The sequence below is a fragment of the Sus scrofa genome, chromosome 1, assembly GCF_000003025.6.
Source record: "Sus scrofa isolate TJ Tabasco breed Duroc chromosome 1, Sscrofa11.1, whole genome shotgun sequence".
NCBI classification, from domain to species: Eukaryota; Metazoa; Chordata; class Mammalia; order Artiodactyla; family Suidae; genus Sus; species Sus scrofa.
Window position 1 is genome coordinate 77,510,383 of NC_010443.5, and position 24,390 is coordinate 77,534,772.

Consider the following 24,390-nt stretch of genomic DNA (forward strand, 5'->3'; position numbering starts at 1 on the left):
ATCGAACCTGCATCCTCATGGTTCCTAGTCGGATTTGTTAACCACTGAGCCACAATGGGAACTCCTACTGAAGAGATTCTTCTCAACCAGCTCCTGATTCCTCCTGCCCTGGAAAGCCCGTGTGACTCAGTCACTAACCTGGGCCCCAACAACAGAGTTCTGTGCATTTTGGTTGCACTGGCATCCTTCTTTCTCAGGTGAAAACGGCCTGAAATTTGGCCCCATCACACTTACTGATACCCCGGGAACCCCGGGGAGGAGTAGTTTCTTGCTGCAGGTATCTCCTCTTGGTCCCAGGGGCTGGGATAGTTCAGGAAGACCTTCTGCACAGGGTGTGGGCCTCTTGCACTGGTTCCAGGGGGCACCTGCCCATGGAAAGCAGGCTGGATCACTTGCTGGTAGGCTTCTCGAGGGTAGTTGTGGCCATCTGTGGGTGAGGACAGCAAGGAAAACAGCGACCACTGATTCTAGTAGCTTTGTGTGGAGGGGCAGGTTAGCTCAGTGCCAATGTTTGTCTTGCTACCAATGGAGGTTTCTGGATATCATTTACCACCTCCGAGATGTTTGCCTTTTTCCTCTACTATTATTTAGTTTTCATTCCATTGAGTCATTGTTTTTATTTTTTTCCTCAATAAAAACACCCGTGAAATCATGAGTTTGGTGTTCTGATTGGAAACCACAAAGCTCCACACAGGTTCCTATTTAAATAAGACACTTAGAAAGAAACATATTAACACAGTTGGCAACAAAAAGCTTTTTTTTTTTTTTTTTTAAAAAAAAAGCAAAAACAAAAAACTAAATGGAATTAACATGAAACAATTAAAATGAATTTGAAAAAAAATAAAAATGCTTAGAGTAATCCAAACCCATCCTATCTATCTCAGGCCCCTGGTTGATAAAGACCGGGACATGGAAGGCACCTCTAAGAATGGGGAGACAGACCACAGAGGCCCCTCTGGTCTAGGACAAGATATACCACCAAGGTTTTACTTTTACAGCCTTCCTGGGGCAGGTCAGATACATTCCACGGAGTCTAGGTCACCACTAATCCTACCGCAATTCCCCAAGTTTTTAGAACCCAAGGCTAGGAGAAATCATCCTCATGAGAGATACAGAATCATGACTCCCTCCTTTCCTTCCCTTGAGTGGACACACACACACTCTCTTCGGAAGAACTAAATGAATGAAAACCTGGCTCAAACTCTGGGAAGCAGCCAACCAAGTTGGCAATACCTCCCAACTTTCTCGGTGCCCCCTTGCTAAAGGCTATGGGCAGCTGGGGTGCAGGGAAGTTAGAAGAGGGTGGATCTCAGAGCAAAGTCAGGCCTGGCAGTGAATTGGGTGAACCCAGGAGAAAGCTGGTCCCAGCCAGGCCGAGGAGCAGCAGGGTCCAGAGGGAAGAAGGGCAATGTGCCCATGCAGGTGAGAGAAGGGAGGTGAAGTCCAGAGAAGGGGTACAGGGAGCCCAATAGGGGCCGGAGAGGAAGGCTCTGGAGGGAACTGTCCAGGCCCAAAGGAAAGGGGCTCAAGTGTGGGAAATCTGAGAGACTGGATGCACCTCAGGGGTGGGTGACTTCCCTACCCTATAGTGGGACTGGAGAGAGCCAGGGGTAACCCTGCAAAATGAACCATCAGCAGCTGCTGGTGATCTGAGCAATGCCACTTCTGCCCAAGTAAGAATTTGGATGATTGAGGAGGCATAGCTTGTTAGGGTAAGGAAGAATTTTATTTTTCAAAAGATGTTTATTGGTCTTTATTCTTTTTTCTGGTTACAAAAGTAATAACCAGATTTGCCTACTGCATAGGTAGGATATATGCAGGGATATAAAGTGAAATAAAACTAGCAGGCGAGCAAGAAAGCAGCAGATTGGAGCTTCTCCTGTGGCACAGCAAGATTGGCAGTGTGTTGGGAGCACTGGGATGCAGGTTTGATCCCTGGCGGGGCACAGTGGGTTAAGGATCTGGCGTTGCCACAGCTGCGGCTTGGGTCACAACTGTGGCTCTGATCTGATCCCTGGCCCAGGAACTCTTTATGTCACAGGGTGGCCAAAAAAGAAAAAAAAAAAAAAAAAAGAGAGAGAGAGAGAGAAAGAAAGCAGCATATAAAGCAGGGTAGAACTGGAATGGGGAGGGTGAGAATGTGGCTAAGAATTTTATTCTTAGTTTGGCAAGTAGTCAGGAACCACTGAAGTTTTCAGGGGAACATTTAGGGGAATACAGAACAGAAGACAAAGAATATGTTTCCTAATGTGGTGGCCTCTAGGTCCGCACTGTCTAGACTCAGGAAACTTGGCTGGGTGACCCTGGTAATATGTCCAGGCCAGTCTCCTAAGCCTGGTTGGGTTCCCTGTGTTCAACCCATTGTCTACTTTGACCCGTGACATGAGCTGGGCCCTCCCGTCATGCTTCCTCTGGCAAAGCTGACCACACCCCTCTAACCGAGGTTGTCTCCTGGCCCTGACCATGACCCTTGGCCTGCTATTGCTTAGGCCTGGTCATAACATTAGAGGCTAAAGAAAAGGCAAGAGGATAAAAGGATCTGCCTGGGCCTGTCCCAGGTCCCTGTCTCTGGCTGATAAAGACCAAGACTTGGAGAGCACCTCTAGGAATAAGGAGACAGGTGTTCCCGCATGGCTCAGTGGGTTAAGAACCCGACTAGTATCCATGAGGATGTGGAGTCAATCCCTGGCCTCACTCAGTGGGTTCAGGATTCTGCATGGCTGTGGCTGTGGTTTAGGCCAGCAGCTGCACCTCCAATTTGACTCCCATCCCAGGAACCTCCATATGGCATTGGTGCAGCCTTAAAAAAAGAAAAAAAAGAAAAAAATGGGGAGATAGGACCATGGAGACCCCTGTGGTCTAGGACAAGATATACCACCCAGGTTTTGCTTTCATAGCCTTCCTGGGGGCAGGTCAGATACATTCCAAGGGGTTCAGCTCTCCACTTGGAGTCTTAGGGCTGCAGCCGAGGCATATGGAGATTCCCAGGCTAGGGGTCGAATCGGAGCTGTAGCTGCTGGCCTACACCACACCACAGCAACGAAGGATCCGAGCTGCATCTGCGACCTGCACCACAGCTCATGGCAACACCAGATCCTTAACCCACTGAGCAAGGCGAGGGATTGAACCTGCATCCTCATGGATGCTAGTCAGAGTCATTAACCGCTGAGCCACGATGGGAACTCCTCCCCGTCCTTCTTGATTTCACCTCCTACTACACTCTCCTAGGCTCACCAAACGCCAGCTACCCTTGCTGTCTTTCTTCATCTTGAACGCCTCAAACAGGTCCCCACCTCTGGGACCCTGAGTCTGCCATCCTCTCTGCCTAGAATGTTTTTGCCCTATATCTTTACAGACCAGCTTCTTGACATTCAGGGCTCAGCTCAGATATCATCTGTTCTAAGAGGCCCACCCCTTCACCAGATGCCTTATCCCATCTCCCTATTTTATTTTCTTCCAAGCACTTATCAGATTTAGGTTTGTATAAGAAAGCATGACTCTTACTTGTCAATTTCTTGCCTGCCTTCCCTACTAGACTCTAAGCTCTAGGACAACATGAACTGCATCTGTTTGCCACCATGTCTCCAAGCCCAGTGCCAAACCCCAGGGGATGCTCAAAAAGTAAATGAATGAAGACTGAATAGTTACAAAGCCAACTTCACACACACACACACACACACACACACACACTATGGATGAAGACTGAATAGTAACAAAGCCAACTTCACACACATAAGAAGCCATGTAGAACTACACAATTTGCCTGCTAGGTCTTGGGTCTTCTAGACTGTCTATTTCCATTTGGAAGTAGTACAAGATAAAAGAGGAGCAACTTTGCCAGTGGCCTTGAAAGTTTTTAATGCTTAGAGCCAGTCTTGCTTCCCATATTCATTAATAAGTGGCTCATAATGTTTTATTTGCTTTAAAAGGACTACCCAGCTCTAATCATAGGGTTTGTTTCTTTTCCAGAAAGCGGATGTTAGCACTGTTAATCAAAAGCCTTTGAATCAAGGTCATATGATTTCTAACAGATTATTTCTCGCACAACATGTTTTTGTCTCATAGCAACAAATCATATCATTAAAATCACTAAGGCATGTGGGCTAAGTGTTTGATTAGCTGTAACTCTCATTTCTGAAATGGCCACCTGTGATAAAAACTTACACTGGTTTATGTGAGCAGATGAAAATGATCCACCTCATCTATTTTTAAAATGATGGTACTGACATTATAATTCTCTAGGCTGTCCTTCGACTGCTTAAAACAAAGAAATATTAAATATCAGAGGGTCAATCAAAAAATAAGGTTTCCTTTTTGTAAGTGGAACTTGACGGATTTTTGTCTGGAATTTGGCTGGCTGTGTGGAAGAGTTATGAAATAAAAAACTATGTTTGTTGGGTAAATGGATATCTTTTCATTGCTCAAGTTTCGATAATTCCATTCCACTGTTTTGACCAAGGCTTGCTAGTTTAGTTGGGTACCATATATATATAAATGGCTAGCATTTGTTGAGTGCTCGTTACACACCAAGTATAGTTCTAAGTTCCTTATTCAGGATTACAGTGTTCCATTTTCTGTTTTCCTAAAGAAGTTTAATGTAGAAAAAAAATCCAAACTCCTTACCACGGCCCTTGCCTCATCCGTCCTCTAGCAAATTGTTGTTTCCCGGCTCATCCAGCTCCCATTCCACTCGCTTGCTTTCGGGACCTTGGTGATAACCAATTTCCTGGCTTCCTGGGCCTTCTCATCCTTTAGATCCCAGCCCAGATGGGTTCGCCTCCAAAAGCCTTCTTTTGGCCATCCTGTCTAATAATGTCTCTTCTGACACCTGGCTATTTCCTTTATCACACTTTGACTTTATTTTGTTTACTGTTTTCTACTTATCTGGAGGCTTATCTCCAGTAGACTGTGAACTCCACCAAGACAGGACCACGTGTGCTGTAGTCACTACCACCCACCCAGTGCCTAGGACACAACTGGGCAGATATTTGTGAAATACATCGAGACATGAATGAACAAGGTCTGTTTCCAAATCGCATTGACCTCCTTCCTTTCCTCTGCTCTCCCAGAAGACACGGTGGCCTTTCCAAGGCTTGCTGTCACAAAGGCTCTATTCATGATTAGGGGATCACTCCTTTTTCCAGGAAGTAGGAAACAGATTTCTTTTTCTTCATGCAACAAATATTTATTGAACCTCTATGGCTAGGCATGCAGTGAAGAGAGATAAATAGGATATAGTTCTCTTGAGTAGTTCAGAATAAGTGGAGAGAGGAAGAAGGAAAATCTGTGTGTCTGTGGAGGTCTGTTTTGAAACACAAACTCATCACTGTGTGAGGAGGAGAGGCGTGCAAGTCAGCAGCCACCTACGTGATAGACTTAAGAATCAGAGCCCCCAAATAGCTTCCCTAGTGTCTTGTCCTTGGTGCCTAAAATTCCACCAGGAGAGTGTATTCTGCAGGAGATGTAAAAGAGAAAGTGGGAGTTCCCGTCGTGGCTCAGGGGCTAATGAATCCGACTAGGAACCATGAGGTTGTGGGTTCAATCCCTGGCCTTGCTCAGTGGGTTAAGGATCCAGTGTTGCTATGAGCTGTGGTGTAGGTCACAGACGCGGCCTGGATCCTGCGTTGCTGTGGTATAGGCCGGCAGCTACAGCTCCGATTCGACCCCTAGTCTGGGAACCTCCATATGCTGAGAGTGCGGCCCTAGAAAAGACGGAAAGACAAAAAAAAAAAAAAGAAAAATGAAAAGAGAAAGCCGTGGGTGGGTGGGTGGGGGGGTTTGAGCACAGTAACGCCTCCATTCTGAGGCAGCGTTAAACCACAGAACAAAACTATGACTCTTGCACAATCATAAATGGGTGGCCAGAGCTGTATGGTACTTGTCAATCTTATGACCCTCTTGGCCTAGGTCCATGTGGTCTTCACGTTATGGGCTTTGAGCCCCTCAGAATCTATAAACCAAATCGTACACGAGGTTCTCCACTTACCAGTCAAAACATCTGACATTTTTCTTCCTTATTAAGAATGGTATTAAAAGAACTTACGAGAGAGAGAATAAAACCTGATTTTCAAGTTGTCAAAAGATACGATGCTCTAACGCAATCACTTTAGCTGGGAAAACAAAATGGCCAACACAAACTGTTACAGGAACTCCCACAGCTGAAAACAGCTGTGGTTCCTGAAAGGCAACTCCTTTTTTTTATCATCTCTTCCATCTGGTTTGTTCTTTCCTTACTTTTAATTGTGCCTGGGTTCTAACATACAAATAATCATTTAGGGGTCTATGAACAAAAATAGCCATGTGCCCACTGGTTTATTTTATTCAGTCTCCTTGGTAGAGAAAGCAAGGGTTTTACAGTAATACAAGGGCGCTTGAGATTTATTATATTCTTTTTTTTCCCCAATGTATTTGCATCATGGGCTTTATTTGATGGCACAGGCATGATCTCGATTCTGGCAGCCTTCAGTGGAATGATTGTAAGGCAGTAAGGATAAACTCCTACTTTAGAAGGTTGGGAGAGTTCACCTGCTTTGAAAACTTGTGTTTTTTTTTTTTTTTTCCCTACATGAAAGGGATGACCAGCAACCACGTTTGCTTTCACTTGCAAAGGCTAAGTAAGGTATGCCATTTGTATGGTGACCGTGATTTATGTATATTTTCATTAATGGATGAAGAAGTAATGCTCCTCTAAAGCCGAGTAGAACCACGTAGCCATGGTTTCCGACTGCACAAGCATCGCTTAGGTGAACAGTTCTTTTGAAGTGGTTTTGTTGGCAATTAAGTGCAGTTATAGCCCTGACATGAAACTAAGCATCTGTACACCTGCTTTGAATGCTTAACATCTGTGCCAGCGAGTGGGATCTGGAAGTCGAGGAGCACTCTGCAGGGCTGGGCTGCAGGATCCACTTAAGTAATAATAATAGTAACTAAGAGCTGCTAGTGATGGAAGTCTTACTACAAGCCAGCTACTTTCCTAGTGTCTTTAATACATTATCTCATTTAATCGTCACAGCAACGTTTCCGGGAGTCCTTGTCATTGGAGGCCTCATATATATTCTGGGCTTGCAGTGCCCCAAAGAAGGACCATGATCACTGAGGTCTCCTGACAAAACACGCCCGACCTTGACCCTCTTCCCTGCAGATTAGATGCCCCTGGGAGCCAGGGCCAAGGCATGTGAGGGGTGCATTAGGGTGAGCCCACCTGTACACTCTCAATTCCCTTTACGTCTCTTTTGAACCTGTACATATTTTCTTAATTATAAAAGCAGTGCCCGTTGGCTATAACAAATTTAACAAAAGTATACAGAGTTCGAAGAAAAATCTCCTTGTTTTCCTAATTCCCTGTCCCTTTCCCCTCATGATCACAGTGAATGTTGGGGCAAACTTTCAGACTTTTAATGGAGCTTTTCTTTATTTATTTACTTTTTGCTTTTTTAGGGCCGAACCTGCAGCACATGGAAGTTCCCAGGCTTGGGGTCGAATTGGAGCTGTAGCTGTCAGGCTACACTACAGCCACAACAGTGTGGGATCCAAGCCGCATCTTGAACCCACACCATGGCTCATGGCAACACCGGATCCTTAACCCACTGATCAAGGCCAAGGATCAAACCCATGTCCTCATGGATACTAGTCGGTTCATTATCCATGTGCCACCATGGAAACTCCTAATGGAGTTTTAAACACATATAGTTGGACTTCCCCTTGTGGATCAGGGGGTTAAGGACCCGACACTGTCTCCATGAGGATGTGGGTTCAATCCCTGGTTTTGCTCACTGGGTTAAGGATCCGGCTTTGCTGCAAGTTGTGGCACAGGTCATAAATACAGCTTGGATCCAGTGTTGCCATGGCTGTGACCCCTGGTCCAGGAACTTCCATATGCTGTAGGTGTGGTTGTCAAGAAAAAAGAAAAAGAACCCCTCCCCACCAAATCCACATGTAGTTAAAAAAAAAATGTGTATGAGATCAACACGGCATACTTCTCCTTAAATTTTTTCTTTATGTCAGAATGGATATTTTATTCTATGTAACAGAGTCTAGTAATCCATTGTATAAGTAAATGAAATTATTTACAATAATTTATGTCATTTATAATTTTATACTTTATAATTATTTATAATAATCTGTCCCTTCAGTGATAGGCTTTTTGGTGTTTTTATTCTTACTTTTAATCTAAGTAATGGATATTATTCATATCCTTATTCATGTATTTTTATAAACATCCTTTTTTGTTTGTTTGTTTTTTGTTTTTGTTTGTCTTTTCTAGGACCACACCCATGGCATATGGAGGTTCCCAGGCTAGGGGTCTAATCAGAGCTGTAGCCACCGGCCTACACCAGAGCCGCAGCAACACCAGGTCCGAGCTGTGTCTGTGACCTACACCACAGCTCATGGCAATGCTGAATCCTTAACCCACTGAGCAAGGCCAGGGATCGAACCTGAAACCTCATGGTTCCTAGTCGGATTTGTTAACCACTGAGCCACGACAGGAACTCCTAAACATCCTTATTCATGTATTTTTGTATATGCTTGTTTAATGCATCTATAGGATAGATTCCTATGAGTGAGACTGTTGGATCACAGAAGTCCCATTTAAAATTTTGATAGTGAAATTGCTTCCTGGAAGATTGTACCAATCTGTACTCCTATCAAGAGTAGACAGGAAATTTCATTTCCCCATAATCCTGCTAACCTTGTCCAAGGTTTTTTATTTTTGCACACCAAATTAGGAAAAATATAATACCTTTAACAATTTTGCATTTCTTAAATTTAGTACTGTTAAGGTTGGTTTCATGTGCTTCTTGGCTGTTTACACTACTACTGTGAATTATTCCCTTCTCCTGTCCAAGTTCTCTCCTCTCTGCCTTTCATCACCTATCTTCACTCCCAGGATCCTAGGCCTCCCCTTCTACCTCACTTCAATAGAAGGAAATAATACAGAGAGCAAGGGGAGGGGAGCTGATGAATGAAAGCAGGTGTTAGAGACCAGAAGTATTCTCAGTGGGAGTGTTTGCATTTTCACAGAGCCTGCCCAGAGGGGGCAAAGCTTACCTCTAGAGACTGGATTGCTAGTGGTGCCATTTCAGGGTTCAACAGGAAAAACATTTTCAAGTGGAAAGATCTTCCTGGGACCCTCAAATTATAATGAATCAATGCTATCCCGATGAAGCGTTCTCCTTTTAGTGGTTAAAGACAAGTGCTTGGGACTTAGTATTCCAAAACCCTTGGTGAAGTAGTCACACTTCTACAGGTTAACTGAAGGAATTAATCAGGAAAGCAGACAGAAACTTACGTACATGATGTATCGTATCATTGCTTATTGGATCATTAATTGGAAACTATTTAAAATATTCAACAACAGAGAACAGCCTAAAAACAATTCGATGCATGCACCCTTATGTTCTTCACCAGCACTATTCACAATAGCGAAGACATAGAAACAACCTAAATGTCCATCGACAGAAGAATGGACAATGGAATGCTACTCAGCCATAAAAACGAACAAAATAATGCCATTTGTAGTAACATATGGAACTAGAGACTCTCATACTAAGTGAAGTAAGTCAGAAAGAGAAAGACAAATACCATATGATATCACTTATACCTGGAATCTAATATACGGCACAAATGAACTTATCTACAGAAAAGAAATAGACTCATGGACATGGAGAACAGACTTGTGGTTGCCAAGGGGGAGGAGGAGGGGGGAGGGGGATGGACTGGGAGTTTGGGGTTAGTAGATGCAAACTATTGCATTTGGATTGGAAGCAATGAGATCCTGCTGTATAGCACAGGGAACTACATCTAGTCACTTGCGATAGAACATGATGGAGGATAATGTGAAAAAAAGAATGTATATATATATGTAAAACTGGGTCACTTTGCTGTACAGCAGAAATTGACAGAACAGTGTAAATCAACTATAACAAAGAATTTAAAAAAAACAATGTGATAGACCCATCTGGTCAAATAATATACAGCATTTTTAAATGATGCTGGAAGAGGTACACTGAATGTCCCTGGAAACCATTTTAATTTTATATTAAAGATATAATATGCAAATTAAAAAAACCAGTAAAGATGTCAAACCCCAATAAAGAATTATGTTTGGGTGATGGAAATATGAATTGGGCTTCTGGGCATATTTTAATTTGGAGAGTGAACAAATAGTACTATTCTGATAGGAAAAATTCTCTTTAAATGCAGATGGTAGAATGTTAAAAAGGTAGTTTGTGGTATTACTCCTACAAAATTATTCCTTTTTAACTTGGAAATCATTGAGAAAATAAATGCAAAGCCTGCCCCTGCCAGGGTTCAGTCTTCAGTGATTCATACATAAGGAACTCGACCACCACACCCATTGTATTACTGACTACGCTTCCCCATCAGCTGACTTCCCAACATCCAATACCAACACCAGAGTCCCAGCTGTAGGTCTCAGCAGCTCTTTCTCCCCAAGCCGTGCAACTTCTCCAGCTCTTGGCTTCCCTCTTAACTCACAGGTTAACTCATACTACTCTTGCCTATTTCTTCTAAGCATCGTCTACGTTAAATTCCTTGACTTCACTTAAAAAAAAATTATGAATTACTCTGTTATTCCCTTTGCTTTAGGAAGCTTTATAATAAATTACATGTACAAAAACTTAAATTATAATTGATTACAGCATTTGGTTTTTTTTTTTTTTTTTTTTTTTTTTGCTTTCTAAAGCCACACTCGGGGCATAAGGAGGTTTCCAGGGTAGGGGCTGAGTCAGAGCTATAGCTGTTGGCCTCATCACAGCCACAGCAACACAGAATCCTAGCTGAGTCTGCGACTTACACCACAGGTCACAGTAACGCTGGATCCTTAACCCACTGAGTGAAGCCAAGGATCGAATCTGCAACCTCATGGTTCCTAGTCAGATTCGTTTCCGCTGCGCCACAACAGGAACTCATGCAATCATTACTACAATTTATTTTAAAGCTAGGCATCAGGTCTTTGGTTGGACCATCTGAACTGCTTTTTTTTTTTTTTTTTTTTTTTTTTTGTCTTTTTAAGGCTGCACCTGTGCCATGTGGAGGTTTCCAGGCTAGGGGTTAAATCGGAGCTGCAGCTGACAGCCTATATCATAGCCACAGCAATACCAGATTCGAATTGTGTCTACTACCTACACCACAGCTCATGGCAATGCCCGGATTCTTAAGCCACTAAGCTAGGGCCAGGGATCGAACCTGAGTCCATGGATAATTTGTATTGCTGACAATTCCTGAATGGGAACTCCTGAACTGCTTTTTCTATGGTGTTTATTTGCTCAAGAAATATTTCATCTCCTAGCCTTGTGTTTCACCTCTAAAGCTCTACTATTTTCTAGCGGTCTTGTAGAGAATTGACATCAAAAATTGGGACAGACTTTTTAATCTCAATCTAAGATTTTATCACTTTCATCCGGTGTTGCTGTGAGCTGTGGTGTAGGTCACAGACGTGGCTCAGATCTGGTGTTGCTATGGCTCTGGTGTAGGCTGGCAGCTACAGCTCCGGTTAGACCCCTGGCCCGGGAACCTCCATATGCCGTGGGTGTGGCCCTAGAAAAGACAAAAAAGTAAAAAAAATTAAAAAATAAAAAATAAATAAATTTTTAAAAATAAGATGAAAAAGATTTTATCACTTTCAGAGATGCTTACTGCACTGATACATATTATTCATTCATTCATTCATAAATAACGTCTTGAGAGTCAAGTATATGCTGGTCACTGCATGAAATGCTGGGGAATTATAGATTGAAAATACAAAATACAGTAGGCAAAAGCCTACTGCCTGGAAGAAGTAGTAAAGAAGTCCTAAGTAGATGCCATACTGGCATTAGGTGCCCCCTGGGGAGGGATCTGGGGAGGTTGCCAGAGGGGCACTTGAGCTTAGTCTTAAAAGATGTGTATGTACAATGATGGTTACATAACTCTGCAGGTCACTGAATCGCATGCTTAAATAGGGGAAGGGTGAATGTTACAGTATGTAAATTACATTTCAAAAAAGTTGTTAAAGTATAGAACTGATTCAAATGAACAAGAAGGGGAAAAACCTCCCGGGTAGAGAAAAGATTGTAGGCAAAGGCACAGGGGTGCCAAGTGAGGGGGGCTGCCAGTCCCCAAGTGTGGCTAGATCGTAGGGGAGATGTGGATGGTTCAATCTCCACAGGGCTTTAAGCAATAGAATCACAGGAGCAACTGGGTTTTCAAGGAATGGCATAAACTCTGAATCTCAATGACATTCTGGGCACCTTCTGAATTTTTTGACACAAGGCTCCCTTCTCTAACAAATCGAAGGTGGATAAAAAGCATGTAAAGGAAAAACCCAGATGCCCACGCATTCGGACAAGAAGCAAGTTTCCTAGAAGTCATGTGGGTCACCTCCCTGCCTCTAGGCAAGTTTTAGGTAAACTACCCTGGAGAGGAAATCTGATTTACACTCAAAGTTTCCCAGAGAAGCACGTTCCACCTGCGATGGGCTTTAGGCTAAGCAAAAGCATTCTTCTAAAGCTGTGTACAAATCCAACCACACACAGAAAGCCCCATGGGAAGCAGAACGTCTTCTCTTCCCTCTGCCCTATCTGTATAGGTCTAGTGATGCGAAGCAGGATGTGAGATTCCTGTCTACTCGGTTACCTAGCCCAGAATGTCCAGAGAAGCTCACTTACATGGCACGTGGTAATCAGGACCTCCAGGACCATAGTAGTGATAGTTCCACTGAGCGTGCGGGGAAGGGTTGAGAGGCAGCATCTGTACGCACGCTGGGTATCTCTGAGGTTCAAACAGATGGAACTCCCTAGATCTGAGAGGCCCGGGGAGGTCCTGGGGGTAACAGGCGGAGGTGAGGGGCAGGGGTCTTTCCAGCTGCCTGAGGCCCAGGACGTCCTGGGGCTGGGAATCGTACCCAGTGTCTGTGGTAGGCAGGTCTGGGGCTGCTCGGTTCCTGTGGGGCTGAGGCTGTTGCACCATCTCTTGGCTACTGTCCGGAGGGTCTGCTGAGGCATTAGGTAAACTCTGGTCTGATTTGTCTGAGTCATGGCCAGTGTCGGGAGAAGCTGCTGAAAGCTGAGATCCCAGCCATTGATCACGTTTTTCCATAAGTGAAAACTGATGCTCTGGGGGGAGAGCTCCAACCACAGACTCAGGCTCAGCCTGGCTGGCTGCGGAGGAGCACGAGGGAAACTCTTTGCCTGGGTCTGGGTGTCTCCTCCAGAAGCTGTCTTCACTCTCCTCCAGGACTTTGGTGCGCAGGCAGGTGACCTGCTGGGACACAGGCCACTGATGATTTGAAAGCTTCAGGGGTGAGTGAGTGTGAGCCACGTCTCCTGAGGCATAGCAAGGGGTTTGGGGTGCAGAGGAGCTGTTGGGTGCCATGTGTCTGGTATCTGGAGCAGGCGGTTCTGATTCCTCTTCCAGGGAATGCTCTGAGATGGGTTTCAGCAACTGACTTGGGTATGGTTCAGATTCATCAACCTCCACAGGAATGCTTCGATTCATTCTAGTTTCTGGAACAAGAGAAAAAACGTGCCACAGCCTGAGAAGACAGATCGTTTCTTGGAGTCCCCCACTTTATAACCTTAAGGGACCTCATTCGAAATGTGGTTTAAATTAAGAAGAGTGTGACACCAATGGGCTGGCAGAGCCCCAATCACATAAAATGGTTCACTTAACCGCCAGGCAAAGGCACTAAGGCTTAATTAAGATATTTTTTATCTGGAAGGCGATTCAAAGAATGTGACCGGGCCATCATGTGGTAGAAGTCATACACCAGTGAGGGAAAAGAGACGAAAACCAACGGCCAAATTTTAAGGAAAGAGAAATGATCTGAACGTGGGTTGCCGGAATCCATGATGAAAGAAATCCCAGGAATGGATGTGGAATGATCTCTAAAATGTACGGTTAAGTGATTAAAAAGTCAGGTGCAGCAGACCGATGTGCAGAAGACGCTGTTTTGTGTGGAAAAAATACAGAGAGGGAAATGTGGGAGCGTGTGTACACGCGTCCGCTTGTACAGGTATAAAACATACAGTGAGGACACACAGGACACTGGGGCATTGGCTGCCTTTGAGGATGGAGAGGCTGGAACAAAGCTGGGGGAGAGAAGGGAGGGGAAGAGTTTTTAACCTTTTGAACTTTTATTTTTTATGTATTTATTTGGCTTTTTTAGGGCTGTACCCATGGCATATGGAGGTTCCCAGGCTAGGGGTTGAATAGGAGCTGTAGCTGCTGACCTACACCACAGCTCACGACAACGCTGGATCCTTAACCCATTGAGAGAGGCCAGGGATGGAACCTGCATCCTCGTGGATCCTAGTCAGATTCATTTCCACTGTGCCACAAGGGAACTCTCACCTTTTGAACTTTTATACTTTCAGCCTGTGTGACTATTGCCCAATTTTTAAAAAAGATTCAAAAGCAAGCAAGCAAGCAAGCAAGACTGGGTTTAAAATCACCAGATAATGTGAGAAAAGAAATGTATATATATGTATGACTGGGTCACTCTGCTGTGCGGCAGAGTCTGGCCCAGTGTTGTAAATCAACTGTACTTTAATAAAAATAAAATAAAATAAAATAAAAAGCACTGGAAATGTCATAGTGACATTTTCCACTGAAAACTCTAGGTTATTTGGAGGACTTTATTCCCTCTCGCACGAGGCCTGCAGTGAGGGGAGCCATGACCATCTGGTCTGTGATGTAGTGGCTGAACAGGCAAGATCTGTTAAAGTAGACTTCAGCCCACAGCGCACTTAGTCCCCCCCCGCCCCCCGTCCAGGTTCTATTGGTTTTATCTATAAAAATGGAATCAATCAGTGTTACAGAATGGGAAATCCATCAATCACTCTCATTGGAATGAGAAACCAATCATTAGATTGGTTGAGATGATGTCCCAGGATGCTTCGGCTCCAGGGGAAGGAGGGAGGCAGGCTGCAGGAAAAGATGGCACAGGAGTGACCGTCCGGAGGCCCACAGAAGCCTCTAGAGGTGTGCTGGGAACAAGGGAGGGAAAAGGAAAAAAATCCTAGCAGTCTGTCCCATGGAGGCCTTGTACATAACATACCTCAAGTGCCTTCCGGAGAAAAGGGTGGTGCCAGTGGTAATGAATTTTGAAACTCCTGTTTTATCCACGTGGAATTTCAACCACAAACACTCACAGAGGGCTTCCTATGCCCAAAGGCATGATGACCATCAATTATTGTCCTAAGATAAGTTGTACAAATATAAATTCTCCTTCTCTCAAGCCCAGTCCCCAACCCAATGGCAACATGACCGCATGCATTTTAAAATGCTGCCCTGTGGAGTTCCTGTCGTGGTGCAGTGGAAATGAATCTGACTAGGAACCATGAGGTTGCGGGTTCGATCCCTGGCCTTGCACCATGGGTTAAGGATCTGGTGTTGGCGTGAGCTGTGGTGTAGGTCGCAGATGCAGCTTGGATCTAACGTGGCTGTGGCTGTGGCTGTGGCTGGCAGCTGTAGCTCTGATTCGATCTCTAGCCTGGGAATCTCCATATGCTGCGGGTGTAGCCCTTAAAAAAAAAAAAAAAAAAAAAAAAGACAAAAAAATAAATAAAAAATAAAATGCTGCCCCATGATCATCTATGTGGGAAAAGACTCTAAAAGAGAATGGATGTGTGTACATGTATAACTCAACCACTGTGTTGTATGGCAGAAATGATCACGACCTAGTAAACCAACCATGCTTCAAGCTTTCAAAATGCTTCAAACTTTAAAAGTGAAAAAAAAAAAAAAAAAATGCGGCCCCACAGAGCAGAGTTAGGATCATTGGTTTCCCACCAAATTTACCTTCCCAGCCCTACAGAAAGACCTCGATTTGCCCTGTGCTCCCTGCCAAATGCCTGCCCTCTAACACTTCCCAGACCCTCACATGGTGTCCGACTTACCTGTCCGCTGCAAACCACTTTGGTAACGCTTTCCTGACACAGCAGCAAACTCCCTCAGCCTCCAAGTCCTGGCTGGCCCTCCCTCCTGGCCTCGATGTCCCCTGCCCTGGGCTGGCTCCCTTCTAGACCACTGTCTAAGCCCTTTGGTTCTGCAGAGAAGAGGCCTCATCACCTAAACTGATTAGACTCTGTAAATGTGAACAGGCGCCTACCCAAAACACACATATTTCAATTAGGGTCTATTTAAAAATGCTCCCCATTGTTTTCCTTTTTTCTTAGAATTTTTCTGCAGCTATGAAATTGGATATGCCATGCAACATGCTCTTCAGCTGGTCAGGAAACAAAAGTATTTTCCGAAGGGCTGGCTGAGTGTTGTGTAATCTCCTGTGAGCATCTGTGGGCCCACAGCTGAACAGGGGGCGCAGGGGGTGGGTGGAGGTGGGGGGAGAGAGGCAGCCGGCGAGCCAGCCAGCAAGAGGACTAAACACTGTCAGCTCTTTTTTGGTATGAGATTCATTTTCATTTTCCACACTTCAAGTACAACTGTTTATACTCTCCCTGGGTTTTCAAATGTGAATACCTTAGAAGGGCTTCCCTAAAAGAAATAAAATTAAATTTAAAAAGCTGCAAATTCTCTTCTAGTTGAGGAGCCTTCAAGGGCTTGGAGGGAGCTAATAAAAAGGGTGACAAATGCAGTCATCTCCAGAGCGTGGTCACATAACTGGAAACCTGAGGTTCATCCTGTGATGGGAATTCTAGGGAGCCGGCCTGAAAAGAAACAAATGGTCCCTCAGATGAGAGTGAATAAGCCTGGCATGGCAATGGACAGCCTTTCAGGAAAGCTATGGGATTAGAATCTTCCAAAAATAAAATGGATCCTGATGTTTTATCTATTTATTTATATTTTTAATTTTTTTTCTTTTTCAGGCTGCACCTGTGGCATATGGAAGTTCCTAGGCTAGAGGTCCAATCGGAGCTGTAGCTGCCGACCTACACCACAGCCTCAGCATCACCAGATCCAAGCCACACCTGCGACCTACACCACAGCTCATGGCAATGCTGGATCCTTAACCCACTGAACGAGGCCAGGGAACCAACCTGCATTCTCACAGACTGTATGTGGGGTTCTTAACCCACTGATCCTCAACAGGAACTTGTCCTATGATATTTCAAATGGGTCAAACGGCAAATGATTACCCAGCCCTCCCATGTGTCCCTCTTTATGCTGTGTACTTCCATTTTGAGGCATAAGCTCAGGAGTTCCCATTGTGGCTCAGTGCTTAATGAATTGGATTAGGAACAATGAGGTTTCGGGTTCGATCCCTGGACTCGATCAGTGGGTTGGGGATCCAGCATTGCCATGAGCTGTGGTGTGAGTTGTAGATGCAGCTCGGATCCAACATTAATGTGGCTGTGTCGTAGGCCGGAGGCGGCTACAGCTCCAATTAGACCCCTAGCCTGGGAACCTCCATAATGCTGTAGGTGCAGCTCTGAAAAAGAAAAAAAGACAAAAAAGAGGTACAAGCTCAAATTAAAATTTCCATTAAATTTTTTTTTTTTTTACAAACGGCAATACCCACAAAACTCAAGAGATAACAGAGGGTATAGAGTGAAAGGTAACCAAAATTATTTCTAAAGACATGAAACATGATTCCTACCCTCAATCTGCTTGTGATCCAGCTCAAGGGAGGAAACCAATACAGGAAATCAAAGGCCCTTCCTCAGGGCCTTTGCATTTGTTGCTCCTTCTTCTTGGAACACTCTTGCCACCCCCACCCCCCAAATCTGCTTGGCTTGTTTCCTTTGGGGTCTTTACACAGCTGTCACTTCCTCAGTGAGGTCTCCTTGGTTACCCTGTAAAACTTCTACATGCTCTTCACACTCTCTGTCTCCCTTCCCTGCTTTATAATTCTCTCCAGCAGTCATCACCATTGTACACACTATAAAATATATGTTATCAATACAAACATCTAGGACATTCTATGTTCATGGTCTCCCCCTCCTCCCAGGATGTAAACTTCAGGAGGGTGTGATTCCCCACTCTTCTGTTCACACTCATATTTTTAGCATCTAGAGCTGGTATATAGTAAGTGCTCAATAATTTTTTTTTTTTTTTTGTCTTTTGTCCTTTTTTAGGGCTGCACCCATGCATATGGAGGTCCCCAGGCTAGGGGTCTAATCGGAGCTGTAGCCACCGGCCTTCACCACAGCCACAGCAATGCCAGATCGGAGCCGCATCTGTGAACTACACCATAGCTCACGGCAACGTCGGATCCTTAACCCACTGAGCGAGGCCAGGGATAGAAGCCACGTCCTCATGGTTCCTAGTTGGATTCGTTTCCGCTGTGCCACGACGGGAACTCCTCAATAAATATTTGTTGAATGAATGAATGAATGATGCCTATTTTGGAGGGGAAACAGATCTGTGTAGCTGGAAGGATGCTGAGTGTGAGAACATCAGGCTTGGGAGGATTTGGTTGGTCAACTCCTTGGAGTTCTTGAAGTTATACCACAGGAATATACGTCCCTCCTCCTCTCTTTCTTTCTCTCAAATGTTTAGTAAGTTCTGCTAAGTGTCAGGCCCAGGGTGGGCCTGGGCCACACCTAAAGAGGCCCCACCCATGGCAGGATTGACCTGAACACTTGTTTGCAAATAAAGTTGAGTCTCTCCCCCCTGCACCCCCGCCCCACATCTGCTCTTCTGCTCCAGGCAGGGAGGCAGCTGGTCTCAGGCATGCTCAGAGCCTCAGAGCCTCGCCAGAACTGACAGAACAACCCTGCCACCCTCTGAGGGTGTCACAGAAAACCACACACAAATGCCACTTCAGAGGGTCATGGGCAGATCAATGGGTTGGGTTGGAAGTGAGAGTTCTTCTTTTTTTGTCTTTACTGTCAAAACTGTTAAAAAAAAAAAAAAAAAAACAAACACCACCCAAACCCACTACACATTTAAAAAAATTAACCCAGCATCTCAGTGCTCCTAGCCATTTCCATTTTGCCCTGTTTTCTTCCAGGCCTGCTCCATACAACGTCCAGGTGGTTGTCACCCTGACATGGCCTGTGTTCCCATCTCTAACAAAGGGCGTCATTTGGTTTTAAGTGGAGAAACCCTGTTTTCTAGCCGTGACCTAGAGGAAAAGTCTCTGTCGGCCGAGGGGGACAGAAGACCTGCCAGCCAGGCCCTGGCAAGCCCCACAGCTGGCGGGGCCCCGGACAGTCTCATCTCATCAGCATGAATACTGAGCTCAGGATGCCAGGGAGAAGCTGAGGCCTTTTAGGCCTGGAGGACGATGGCCGAGTCTAGCACCTCGCTGTTTCCAGTCTCTAAGGGAAGGGAGAGGCTGGCCGGTCAGAGATCTCAGGAGAGTTTCTGGCTCAGAAGTTCTTTTGGAGGTTCACAGTGCAGATGCCCAGGTCCCACAACTAGAGATCCTACGGTGGGGCCAGGCCTCTCTTGGCATTTCTGCTCAAGTCCCACAGGTAATAAGGTCTCTCATGCTCTGCCAAGGGGAGTGTAATTTCTGCAATTTGGCCATAACTATGCAAATTTTAAAATCTTATGTCCTTTATCCTAGTACTGTCACTTCCAAGAATTTCCTCTATGGACATACGCACCTATTGTGTAAAATGAAGAGGCTATGAAGATAGGCCAACACAGCAGTGTTTGTTTTAGCAAAGACTAGAAACAACTCATGTGTCCAAAAAGGTTCTGCTTTTAAAAACTATGATCTAGGAGTTCCCTGGTGGCTCAGCAGGTTAAGGATCGGGTGTTGTCACTTCAGTGGCTCCGGTCACTGCTGCGGCGTGGATTCGATCCCTGGCCCAGGAAATTTCACATACCTCAGATGCAGCCGAAACAACAACCACAAAATAAAACTGTGGTCCAGCCTTACAATCGATACTCTGCATCTTTTTGAAAAGACTGAGGAGGTGCTGTGTGAACAGAGGTGGAACTATATCCAAGATTTATTGTGAAGCTGGTAGAGCGGCGGCCTCTGGGAAGTGAACCGCATGACTGGGGACCCAGGCAGGGGGGAGACTGGCTTTTCAGAGCATTTTTGTACCTTTGAAATGTTGTACCAAGCGCCTGTATATCTACTTAAAAGATAACAAAGGAAAAGGAAAAGCTCCACCAGTGATTCTGATGTCCACAAAGATTAAGAACCAATGTGAGAGGGGCACTGCTGAGACCACCCAGGAGAGGACACCTGTCCATGGTGGGGACAAGTGGGATTAGGATGGGGTCGGGGTGGCACAAGCTAGGGACAGAGGGCTAGTCCCAGGTCCACACAATCAGGTCAAGCTGTGGCTCATGTGAGTCCAGTTCTAACTCTGATCTGACCCAAGAGACAGCAGGCTTCCTTCTAGGGAACCTCTCTGCCCTTTGGACTGTGAGCTGTGGTTCTAGCCCTTGGATTCTGACCAGCACCTTTCCTCAAGTCTATCAGTTTTTCTGTCCCAGTCTCTCTCTTTGGCTTCCTTTCTGCCTCCTCAGGCTTGAGTACTTTCTCTTCGCTTCCCCTCCTGAGCAGTATGTTTTGGTAGATAAGACCTTGGCCAGACATTGCAGTTTTGGTTTTGTGTTTTTTTTGTTTTGTTTTTTTTTTGCTTTTTAGGGCCACACCTGTGGCATATGGAAGTTCCCAGGCTACGGGTTGAGTTGGAGCTATAGCTGCCGGCTTACACCACAGTCACAGCAATGCCAGATCTAAGCTGTGACTGTGACCTACAGCACAGCTCGTGGCAACGCTGGATCCTTAAACCACTGAGCAAGGCCAGGGATCAAACCTATATCCTCCTGGATACTGGTTGGGTTCGTAACCTGCTGAGCCACAACAGGAACTCCAACATCTGCCGTTTTATTTTTTATTTTATTTTATTATTTTTTTCCTGCCATTTTCACATCCTTTGTGACAATGCTCCTCAGTGTACCATTCACAGAATTTCCCATTTATTCTTTTTTTTTTTTTTTTTTGTCTTTTTTGTCTTTTTTTTTTGTTGTTGTTGTTGTTGCTATTTCTTGGGCCGCTCCTGCGGCATATGGAGGTTCCCAGGCTAGGGGTCGAATCGGAGCTGTAGCCACCGGCCTACACCAGAGCCACAGCAACGCGGGATCCGAGCCGCGTCTGCAACCTACACCACAGCTCACGGCAACACCGGATCGTTAACCCACCAAGCAAGGGCAGGGACCGAACCCGCAACCTCATGGTTCCTAGTCGGATTCGTTAACCACTGCGCCACGACGGGAACTCCAGAATTTCCCATTTATTCTGTCTGCTGCCTCCAAGACTTTGCTCACGTCTGTTCCCAGCAAACTTTTTCTCCTCCAGCACATCCTGCCTTAAATTAATAGTGTCTTGAAACAGAGCCTGTTAGTCTTGACAGCACTACCCTTCTGATTTCACAGTTCATCCAAAAGCTTCCTTTCCTGACATCATGCCTGCCTCTCCTTCTGCACATCTATTAGACCCTGCCTAGTATGCACACGACACAAGTCTCTCTCAGAGCACACATTAACAGATCTGATGTCCATGTTCACAGTTTACTGTAGCATCTACCATCCAGATGGGCTTACCTTGAATCAATACCTACTTCTGGGATGTGGAAAACATGCAGGACTTAAATGTACAGGCTTATACAAAAACTAAGAACTGATAAACGAATTCAGCAAGGTAGCAGGATATAAGTTTAACTTCCAGAAACTGGTTTCATGTCTTTACACTAACGATGAAATAGCAGAAAGGGAGTGTAAAAAAAAAAAAAAAATCCCTTGTAAAATCACATAAAAAACACTTAACAATAAACCTGACCAAGGAGGTAAAAAACTTGTATGCTGAGAATTATATAACATTAACAAAGGAAGCTGAAAATTATTCCAAGAAAATGGAAGGCTATCCCATGCTCTTAGATTGGAAGAATTAACATTGTTAAAATGGCCACACTACCCAAAGCAATCTGGAGATTTAATGTGATCCCTATCAAAGTACCCATAACATTTTTCATAGAACTGGAACAAACAATCCTAAACTTTATATGGAACCATAAAAGACCTAGAATTGCTAAGGCAATCCTGAGGAAAAAGAACAAAGCAGGAGGCATAAACTTCTCAGACTTCAGACAATACTACAAAGCTACAGTAATCAAAGCAGCATGGTATTGGCACAAAAACAAAAATATGGATCAATGGAACAGAATAGAGAGCTTAGAAATAAACCCACACACGTATGGTCAATTAATCTTTGACAAAGGAGGCAAGAATATACAATGGGAGAAATGACAATCCCTTCAGCAAGTGGTGTGGCAAAGTTGGAGAACTGCATGTAAATTGATGAAGTTAGAACACACCCTTACACCATATACAAAAATAAACTCAAAATGGCTTAAAGACTTAAATATAAGACATGATACCATAAAACTCCTAAAAGAGAAAATAGGCAAAACATTCTCTGACACAAATTGTACCAGTGTTTTCTTAGGCTGGTTTCCCAAGGCAAGACAAACAAAAGCAAAAATAAACAAATGGGATCTAATCAAACTTATAATCTTTTGCATAGCAAAGGAAACCATGAACAAAATGAAAAGACAACCTAGAGAATGGGAGAAAATATTTGTAAATGATATGATCAATAAAGGGCTTAATTTCCAAAATATACAAAGAACTCATACAACTCAATAACAAAAAACAAATGACCCAATTTAAAAAAAATGGACAAAAGACTTAGACATTTCTCCAAAGAAGAAATACAGATGGCCAATAGGCATATAAAAAATGCTCAGAATCACTAATTATTGGAGATAAACAACAATGAGGTATCACCTCATAACAGTCAGAATGGCCACTATTAATAAGTTTACAAATAACAAATGCTGGAGAGGGTGTGGAGAAAAGGGAACCCTCCTACACTGTTGGTGGGAATGTAAATTGGTGTAGCCACTATAGAGAATAGTATGGAGATTCCTCAAAAAAACAAAAAATAGAGTTGCCATATGATGCAGCAATCCCATTCCTGGGCAGATATCCAGACAAAACTCTAATTCAAAAAGATACATGTTCCCCTATGTTCATAGCAGCTCTATTTACAATAGCAAAGACAACCTAAGTGTATACTGACAGATGAATGGATTAAGAAGAAGTGGTATATATATGTGCATACACACACACACACATACACACACAATGGAAAACTACTCAGCTCTAAAAAAGAATGAAATAATGCCATTTGCAGCAACATGGGTGGACTTAGAGATTACTCCACTAAGTGAAGTAAATGAGGAAGAGAAAGACAAACTTCGTATTACGTAATTTATATGTAGAATTTAAAATGTGACACAAATGAACTTATCTCCAAAACAGAAACAGACTCACAAACAAATATAAAGAGCAGTCTCGTGGTTGGGTTCTACAGGGGGAAGGATGGATTAGGAGTTTGGGATTAGCAGATGCAAACTATATATAAGATGAATAAACAAAGTCTTGCTACATAGCATAGAAAATTATATTCAATACCCTATAATAAACCATAATGAAAAAGAATGTGAAAAATAATATATATGTATAACGGACTTTGCTATATAGCAGAAATTAATATAACATTGTAAATCAACTATACTTCAATAAAATAAAATTTTAAAAAATGCATAGGCTCTAGATTCAAACTCCCTACAATTAAATTCTTTCTCTGGCAGCTGATTATATGTGTGACCTTGATAAAATTACTTAACTTCTCTGGGCCTCATTTTTCTCATCTGTGAAATGGGGAATGTGACAACATTTGTCCCATAGTTGGGTATTGTGAGGATGAAAGAAGATATAAAGTACTGATTGTAGGACCTGTCCCACATCAAGCTCTCAAAAAGCAAGGCTATTTTGTTGTTATTTTTACAATAAGAAGTGATTTGGCCTTGGAACTAGTTTTCTAGACTATGTTCACTAGTTTTATTTATTTATTTATTTATTTTTTGGTCTTTTCTAGGGCCACGCTACGGCATATGGATGTTCCCAGGTTAGGGGTCTAATCAGAGCTGTAGCCGTCAGCCTACACCACAGCCACAGCAACGCAGGATCCGAGCCGCGTCTGCGACCTGCACCACAGCTCACGGCAATGCCGGATCCTTAACCCACAGAACGAGGCCAGGGATCGAACCCACAACCTCATGGTTCCTAGTTGGATTTGTTAACCACTGAGCCACAACGGGAACTCCTGTTCACTGGTTTTATAACTGAATGCCAAAACTATCGTATGAACCTAATGTATGTCGCCACGCCCACAGCACATGGAAGTTCAGGCTCAAACTCATGCCACGGCAGTGACCTGAGTCGCTATAGAGACATGGCAGGATCCTTAACCCTGTTAAGTCACCAGGGAACTCATATATATATTTTTTTAATTTTAATTTTAATTTTTGCTTTTATTTTAGGGCTGAACTCGGCACATGGAGGTTCCCAGGTGAGGAGTGGAATTGGAGCTGTAGCTGTTGGCCTACACCACAG

At 44.1% G+C, this 24,390-nt stretch overlaps 1 protein-coding gene across 4 annotated transcripts in view; it reads right to left on the reverse strand.

Moving 5' to 3' along the window:
• TRAF3IP2 (TRAF3 interacting protein 2) overlaps nucleotides 1-24,390 on the reverse strand; it is a 57,561-nt gene that overhangs the window by 26,386 nt on the left and 6,785 nt on the right. For all 4 annotated transcript variants that reach the window (XM_013992757.2, XM_001924787.5, XM_021091285.1 and 1 more), the window contains exons 2-3: nucleotides 12,669-13,505; nucleotides 235-427 (exon numbers count right to left, since the gene is read on the reverse strand). In XM_013992757.2, coding sequence (XP_013848211.1) covers nucleotides 235-427; nucleotides 12,669-13,497 — 1,022 coding nt within the window. In that variant the 5' untranslated portion in view covers nucleotides 13,498-13,505. The remainder of the gene's footprint in view (nucleotides 1-234; nucleotides 428-12,668; nucleotides 13,506-24,390) is intronic.